This window comes from Lycium ferocissimum, chromosome 6 (genome assembly GCF_029784015.1).
Source record: "Lycium ferocissimum isolate CSIRO_LF1 chromosome 6, AGI_CSIRO_Lferr_CH_V1, whole genome shotgun sequence".
Taxonomy (NCBI): Eukaryota; Viridiplantae; Streptophyta; class Magnoliopsida; order Solanales; family Solanaceae; genus Lycium; species Lycium ferocissimum.
The window spans coordinates 19,374,376-19,382,685 of record NC_081347.1 but is presented as its reverse complement, the minus strand read 5'-3'; the positions used below and the strand labels follow the sequence as shown (position 1 = coordinate 19,382,685).

Sequence of the window (8,310 nt, the reverse complement as noted above, 5' to 3'; positions counted from 1 at the left end):
GTAGATTTATGATGCGTGTTGTTATTATTATTATTATTATTATTATTATTATTATTATTATTATTATTATTATTATTATTATCATTATCATTATTATCATTATCATCATTATCATTATCATCATTATCATCATTATCATCATTATCATCATTATTATTATTATTATTATTATTATTATTACTACTACTATTATTATTATTATTAGTTTGTAAGACTTAGAATAAACTTGCTTTATTGGTAGAATATTTGGATAAATTTTCTCAAGGTTTTTTTTTTTGTTGTTGGATAACTGCTTTGTAAACATAAAAACATTTTTTGCAATTAGTTGTATATATGCTTTCTAAAACTTAATATATTACATTCAAAATAATAAAACATTTTTTGTTCAGTTTTACAATTAGTTGTATAAAACATATTTATATTAATTTTAATTCACTTATTTATAAAACTTAAATAAAATTACCATATTACAAGTTCATCTCCAAGAATATAAAAATAGTAACTATTATTTTTGATAATTTAAATTTTATATATCAAGGAAAATTATTTACAGTCAGTTAAAAAATCTATAGTTAAGTACCATGCTCAGTTCTACTATCACTCAACCGTATCCTTTTATTGGTTACTTAGACACAATTTTTCAATATTCTGAAACTTTTGTTCGTATTAATATTTTTCATATTCTGAAAATAAAGTAGAAGCATTCAAATTAATTTGTTAATTTAAAAAATAGGTTAAGGTCTTATGTCTAAAAATGGAATGGTTTACTTTACTGGAAATAATGACATAGTTTGATGACCTTATTGTCTAAAAAAATTCAAAAGTTACTTTTGTGGAATTTCTCTACAAGTTTAATGACCATTTGAGGAATGGGCTCTAATGCTAAGAGTACATTACCACTTTCGCTGGCATCATTTGGACAGAGTACTTTATAGTTTAGTTTATTTTTCTCCTTTCACTTGCTTTTTTTAGTTCTTTTTTATTCGCAACGATTCTTTTGTTCATGTATAGATATGTTTGTGTTTCTTATGGTTGTATATGGTATTCAATTTTTAAATGTTGGAAGGCATTTCTACTGTAAGTAGGTTTTTTGTGACCTATATTCATTAGTCTTAAAATGGTGGACGAGAAATGTTTGTTCGATAAGAGTCTTTTTCAATGTTTAGTGGCTAAACTGTGTATAATTAAAGTTTAGAAAGGTCTTATCACTAGCTTTAAATTGCTATATTTTATTTTAAAAATAGATTTTCTCTTTAATCAATTGTATCGGATATTGCGATATTGCAGTTTATATGGTATTTAATTTATAACAAAAAATGCTGGAACCTTTTTGGGCTACATGGATTTTCTCTTTAATCAATTGTGTTAATGTTTCTGCGTTGCAGTTGTATATGGTATTCAAATTTTAAATGTTGGACAATGTTTGTTAATTATTCTTTTTTTGGCTGCTTATGTATTTTTAGACCATGACTACAAATAGTAATACCATCTTTTAGGTTACTTATTTGATTAGTGTAAATTGATTTCATCATAAAATTTAAAACAATATTCATTATATTTTGGTTGTTTTAGGAACGCGCGAAGCGCGGACATATTAACTAGTAATCACTACAAGCTAAACACGACCCAATCCTAATAGGAAAGGCATCACAAGAGGTTATAGCCATGTTATGAAAGCAAATTTGTGGCGTCCTAGCAATTTACTCTTTAACCATTTTGGTACATTATTATTTAACGGCACTACCAATCCCAGTTGAGTGAAGAAGGAATCACATGATATATTGATCCGCAAGGCGTCACATCAATGTTAATTTTCAGTAACAATATCGAGAAACTTATAAAGACCTAAGTTGCAAAAGGACAATAAACTACTTGCATTTCAATAATCAACTTTGAAATTTATCACCTCAATAATTTCTCATTGTACAAGTCGATTTCACCTGTTCAAATCACTGCAATATCTCCATCATTGTCATATCATCTTGAGAATAAGTGTATCATAGATGGGACAACGATGAAGGTGCTTTTCTTGTTCAGTATTTGTACAAGGGTACATAAATCTTAGAAGGAAAGAACTCCATTTTCACAAAAAACAGAAAAGGAAAAGATCCAAATTTGCTCATAAACTTTGTGAAATGGTCCAAATTTGTCCTCCGTTAGTATTAAGGTGAAATATACCCCTGTTATTATAATTATTGGTCCAAATATGTTCTTATTCAACAACAAAAACTTTTAAATACATAAGCCTTTTTTACCAAGAAAAATGGTCACATTTGCCCTTAAACTATGATGAATTATTCAGATTTGACCATGAACGTTGAAGAAGGGGTTCATTGTTCCAATGACAGTAACATGGTCTTCTTCAACACTCAGAACCTCAAACGACAAGGTCTCTATACCGCAAGGTTAAATTAATCACACTCAAACCTTAAATCATCCCAAATGGAACTTAAACAATGAACAATTGCACCACAATGTTAAATTTCCATTTCTGTAGAAATTCTATCGGCACAACTGCGTCATCAATCATTCTTATATCATTATTAATAACGATGTCAGAGCTCCATATCAACCTCAAATGTTAAAGCAAACCTTGGTACACAATGTTTAGTTTCTAAACCATTTGCAGTAATATTATGACGATTTTCAAAGTAGGGTTATAGTGGTTGAGGGTGAATCTTACGACAAAAGTAAAATAGTGATAGGGAAAATGATAAATATGAAGGTGTGAGAGAGATCGTTTGAATGAGGTAGTTTTTTAGTGGAATTTGTGTGTTTTTATATAAGTATCGTCGGAATGAAGCGGTGGAGTAATTATAGTGGTCTTTTGAGAGTTGAGAGAATCAATTGTTATGGTGGTAATTGATTTGGAGCGTTGATTGGTGGTGCTAATTGATTTAGAGCAATGATGAATGGTGATAAGTGACTTGTAGCATAATGGATATAGCAGTTGAGAACAAAAAGGGTTTAAGGGTCAAATTTGCCCCTCTACTATTGTAAAAGGTTTAATATCATCCTCTGCTATACTGTCGGTCCATATATGCCCTTAATGTTATTTTGCCGGTTCATATATGCCTTAAAGTTACAAGAGTGCCTCAAATTTGCCCTTTCTACGTGAATCTCATCCATTTTAGCCAAAATGGCAAGCTAATTCACCAAATCAATCCTTCTTCTTCCATCACTATCCAAAATCACCAATACATTTACCATATATATCATCAGTATCACCACCAACATAAATCAGCTACCTTAGACAATACTAAGATATTTCCTGTAAATTTACGTGGTAATAATAAAAACTTTTTGAATTAGCATTAGTGTTACGTTGATTCGCGGATTCTCAGTTTTCTGCCTAATTTCGTTCATTTTCTTCACAGGCTTTAATTTGTATTCATGCATTTTACTTTTATGTACCCACTTCCCCCTCTTTATTATTCCTACCTAATTCTGTTCACATTCAGCCATAAAATTAACTACTATTCCTTTGTTTAGTCTTTTCTTTTTTTAATCAAATTTGTCAACTTTGCCGTAGACCACAATTATCATAATGTAATTAATGTAGAAGTTTTTTTTAACACGTAAGTTTACAAAAAATATCTTAATAATGTCTAAGGTAGATCGTTTATGTTGGTGGTGATGGTTTATATGGTGAAGGTGTTGGTGATCTTGGGCAGTGGTGGAAGAGGAAAAGTTGATTTGGTGAATTGACATGTCATTTTCGCTAAAATGGGTGAGGTTAACAGAGGTGGGACAAATTTGCCCCATTTTATAACTTTAAGGACATAAGGACCGATCGTATAACATTAAGAGCATATACGGACCAATACTATAACGAAAGGCAATATTAAACGTTTTTCAAGAGTAGATGGATAAAAATGGCCTGTGTCCAAAAAAACAAAAAACAAAAAATAAATTTGCACAATTTTGCAAAGATCAAAAGCAAATCTAGACAATTTCACATAATTCAAAGGCAAATTTGATAGTTTTTCCTTGTAAAAAAAGTCCTATATGTTGGAAAGCTTCCACCATTAATACATAAAAGGCATATATGGACCAATCTTGTAACAAAGGTATATTTAGCCTCAATTATTAACGGATAGCAAATTTGAATATTTGCCTTCACAAAATGATCAATCTACATTAAAGTGACATTTGCTCAACCGGCAAGGCACTAGAAATGATTGGCTCGTATGCACAAAAATACACTGGTAGTTTGAAGAAAGCAATCGATATATAGCCTCAAACTATCATGAAAACTGCAGCACTCATCTAATGACTCATACTGTTGTGATGTATGATCACCAAGAATGTTACACCATTTTAAACTACTTTACATAAACCAGACTGTTATACAAGATTTCACAAGTACAATAGATCATGTGAAAACGAGCCACCAAACAAACTAGTAGAATGTGAAGTAACAACCTTAAACAGAAAAAAGATTTGGAACCAACTAGCAGTTCTCTGAAGTCCCATTGAACGAATCCAGGTCTGCCTTGCATCTATCTTTGAGGTCAGTCAGTGTAACTAAACTACCTTCCTGTAACAGCCAAATGAATTCAGCATCAGGTACATACATGATATTGGACATAACCTTAGTGGGAGATTAGGAGTTGCGTGAGTGGGAAAGTTTTAATGCAAACAGTATACATGATGCAACTAAGCATCATTGCCAGATAGACTGCTTGCTTGAAGAGCAGGGTCAATGTCGTAAGATCATGACCAACTACTCTTGTTTAACACAGAGTAGTTTCCATCAGCTGAAACTTGAAATAGTGATAGTTCAAGAAATTAAGAAAGGGGAATCAGACAAAGGCTTTTATTACTTCACTGCCAAAACATGGCGTATTGACATGTCTTAAGCATATTTTGAGGTCAAGATCAAATTGTTTAGAACTACTGAATATTTTTCAAATGAAGGACTCACAGCAAAAGAACAGAGAATAAGAAAGGGATTGGTGAATCAAACATCCATTTGTGAAGTGATACTGGAAGCAAATAAGTAACAAAACACCAATTGATTTGACCTTCAAATATTTCTCTCTGGTCAGCAGTTCGCAAGTGCAACTACATCTCTTACTCCCTCCATCCCAGTTTATGTGGCATGCTTGACTTTTTGGTCTGTCCTATAAAGAATGTCAACTTTCTATAATTAGAAACAACTTAACTTTAGATTCCCCTTTTACCCTTAATGAAATGATTTATAGCCACACAAATGTCTAAGGTTTGTTTTAGACCATAATTTCAAGAGTCTTCCTTTCTTTCTTAAACTTTGTGCCTAACAAACGGTGCTACATAAACTAACTGATGGTCTAACAAGTAATCTCTGGCTATTGATCCTCAAGAACTCCACCAGGACAGAAAAATTAAACAGAGAGACTCTTATTAATTGCAACATGGCCAATTCGGATTGCAAGTAGTGCTGCTTCCTTTTTATTAGTAACAAGTCAAGATGATTTTCAAATTGAACATTGGACTTAGATAAAACACATTTCCTCTCCATATTAAAGATAACAATCTTCTAATCTATGAATCACGTTGCCATCAAAAGGCATATTTGGTGGCACAAGTGTCCTTGACATGAATGAAACTAGTATGAAAGACAATGCACCACACCAACAGCTCAAAAATGTGAGTTAACTTTGATAAAGAAAAATCATTCAGGTTGATGGTCAACTCTCAGTTACTATATGTAATAGCTGAGTGAGCATCTACACAAACTCAGAGACTACACAAACTCCCATTTTTAATCTACACAAACTCAGAGACTGAGCAGGACAGTTAGCAAACTTACTAGCTGGTCAGCTTCGTTATGAAAAATATGCTCCATGTGTTGAAAGAGAGACTTCCAGTGACCCATTAAACTTGACTCTAGATTTGCAGCTTCAATATCCTTTTCTGGACCCTCCTCCTTCTGAATCTCTTTACCCTTGCAACTTCTTTCAACTAAAAGACTTGCTTCTCTCTGACTCTTCTTTATGGCTACGTATATTGAAAACAGTAGTTGCATCAAGAAAAGCAGCAAGGATTTTAAGTTGCAATCAGTAACTGAAATATTTTTAAAAGCTGACTCACCACTTATCCGACCCTTGGTATCCTGGTAATGGAGGTCTAACCATATATAAGCAGCTGATCAACACAGAACAAAGACAACTAAATTAATACTCCACTACTATGAACATTAATCAAAACCAAGGTCTGCGAGATATTTTTACCTTTGGTGCAAAAGGTACAAGAGCAAGCTTTGATTGACTCAATGCTAGCACTTAAACTTGAATTATTCTCACAAGTTTCTGTTCCTGCACATGTGTCAAGTTTAACTCTTGATTCCTGTGACTCTGGCAATCTTGCAAAGTCTACTGACCCAGTCTGACTCATAACTAGATTATCAAGACCTTGTTCATCAGGGCCATTAGGAAATATATCTGTGTCACTTTCAGTACCCTCGCTATCCTCGTTAATTTCACAACTCGGAACAGCATCATGGTCTTCAGTTCCGGACAATGCTGGCACTGGCACTGGCACCGGCACCCCAGTTGCCAAACAATCCTTATCATTTATAGCTTCAAAATCTTTCTTTTCAATAGCACTCGCACAAGCACTTTTGTTCTCGATGGTATCTCCTATTATACTTTGGGAGATAGCAGTAGATGAATCAACACGTGACAAATTGGGATCCTGGTTTTGATTTGGTAAATTTGAAATCCCTGATACAACATCTACCTTTGATGATGAAATCTTGTTACAAGGACGAGGAGCAACACAAACACGTTTGGCAATATTTCCGTCATCAACCAAAACAAATTTGCTCCCTACATTTTCACTTCCCCTATCTACAGATTTTAGACTTGAATTGCCCAAAAGTGAAGAAAATGGTCTTTTAGTACCAACCTGATTTGTTATATTTCCCAAAACAGGACGACTTTTGCTACGCCTTTCAATAGCATTATCTTCATCCATCCTTAAATCACTAATCCAATATGAACCCTATCAATAAAAAAAGCAATCTTTAGCCCTCAACAATTAAAATTCAGTGACCTTATCAATAAAAAAATGACCCTATCAATAAAAAAACAATCTTTAGCCCTCAACAAACCAAATTCAGTGATCCTATCAATAAAAAAAAATCTGTAGTCCTCAACAAATAAATTCAATGACCCTAGTAATTAAAAAAAAAAAAAACTTAGCCTTCAACAAATAAAATTCAGTGACCCTCTCAATAAAAAAAACAATCTTTAGCCCTCAACAAACCAAATTCAGTGATCCTATCAATTAAAAAAAAAAAAAAAACAATCTTTAGTCCTCAACAAATAAAATTCAATGACCCTAGTAATTAAAAAAAATAAAAATAAAACTTAGCCTTCAACAAATAAAATACAGTGACTCTATCAATAAAAATAAAAACTTTAACCTTAAAACACATGAATTTCAATAACCCAATTCTCAAATCTACCACAGTTCATTAAAACCCTTAGCTTTTGACACCAAACAACAATATACTTTACTAAAACAAGACCAAGAATTAACAAATATAATTAGATAAATGATAAATGAATGTGATATCATTAATGACTCACAAATAAGGGTACAAAGCTCCTTTTAACACATCTAATCAATAATAATCAAAGTTACAGCTACTGTACAGATAAAACATTAAAACCCTAGTCAAATTATGGGCAAATAAAAACACTCAAAAAAAGAAACAAATTTTACTAAATTGAATTGAATATCATGTACACATTGTTATGGGGTTCTTGGATACTAACCTTGGAGAACAAATTTAACACAAAATCAAGAAAAATTGGTAGAACTCAATGTACAGTCTTGAAAAATGGAATCTTGATTTTATTTTAGAGCAGCTGCTTCAAAGATAAAGGTTGTTTTTTTTTTCTTTGTTTTGAGAGAATTGGTACAGAGAAATGAGTTTATTGTTGTGTGAGAAAATGGTTTGAGTAAAGTTTAGGCAAATTTGAGGGGCGGGAAATTGAATTTTGGTAAAAATAAGGGATCCGCCTTATTTGTTCAAAACCTGCCCGTATAACTATGGGCGCGATTTTCTTTATTAATTGGAGGGAAAATGATTGGGCCATCAGTTGTTTATGTCCACTATTAAAGCCTAATATAGATGGGCTTGAAATTTCATTCGGAAAATTACATCACATAGCCATCTGGCTGAATATGTACATTGCATAAAATAGCGCTTTTTAAATTTTTATTTCATGTTTACCCCTTTAGGATAACTTCAGACGTATGTGACTGAAGTTGAAAATCCGCGTCTGATTTCAGACATTTTTATCTGATATGTGGTTT

General features: G+C 32.3%; 1 protein-coding gene across 1 annotated transcript; it reads right to left on the bottom strand.

The window, feature by feature from the left end:
* Window positions 1-4,212: 4,212 nt before the first annotated feature.
* Window positions 4,213-8,032, bottom strand: LOC132059473 (uncharacterized). The gene is made up of 5 exons (XM_059452094.1): window positions 7,767-8,032; window positions 6,216-6,987; window positions 6,076-6,129; window positions 5,795-5,982; window positions 4,213-4,540 (listed from the first exon to the last, which is right to left on the bottom strand). The coding sequence occupies exons 2-5, from the start codon at window positions 6,958-6,960 to the stop codon at window positions 4,454-4,456; spliced, it is 1,074 nt and encodes a 357-aa protein (XP_059308077.1). The 5' UTR covers window positions 6,961-6,987; window positions 7,767-8,032; the 3' UTR covers window positions 4,213-4,453.
* Between the last annotated feature and the right edge of the window lie 278 nt (window positions 8,033-8,310).

Bases quoted from the DNA above. Each gene is read 5' to 3' on its own strand.
- LOC132059473 (XM_059452094.1), bottom strand. From the start codon at position 6,960: ATGGATGAAGATAATGCTATTGAAAGGCGTAGCAAAAGTCGTCCTGTT. The intron at 6,130-6,215 runs GTAAAAATATCT...TGTGTTGATCAG, and splicing joins TTGTACCTTTTGCACCAAAG to CTGCTTATATATGGTTAGAC. The intron at 4,541-5,794 runs GTAAGTTTGCTA...TGGCTGTTACAG, and splicing joins ATAACGAAGCTGACCAGCTA to GAAGGTAGTTTAGTTACACT.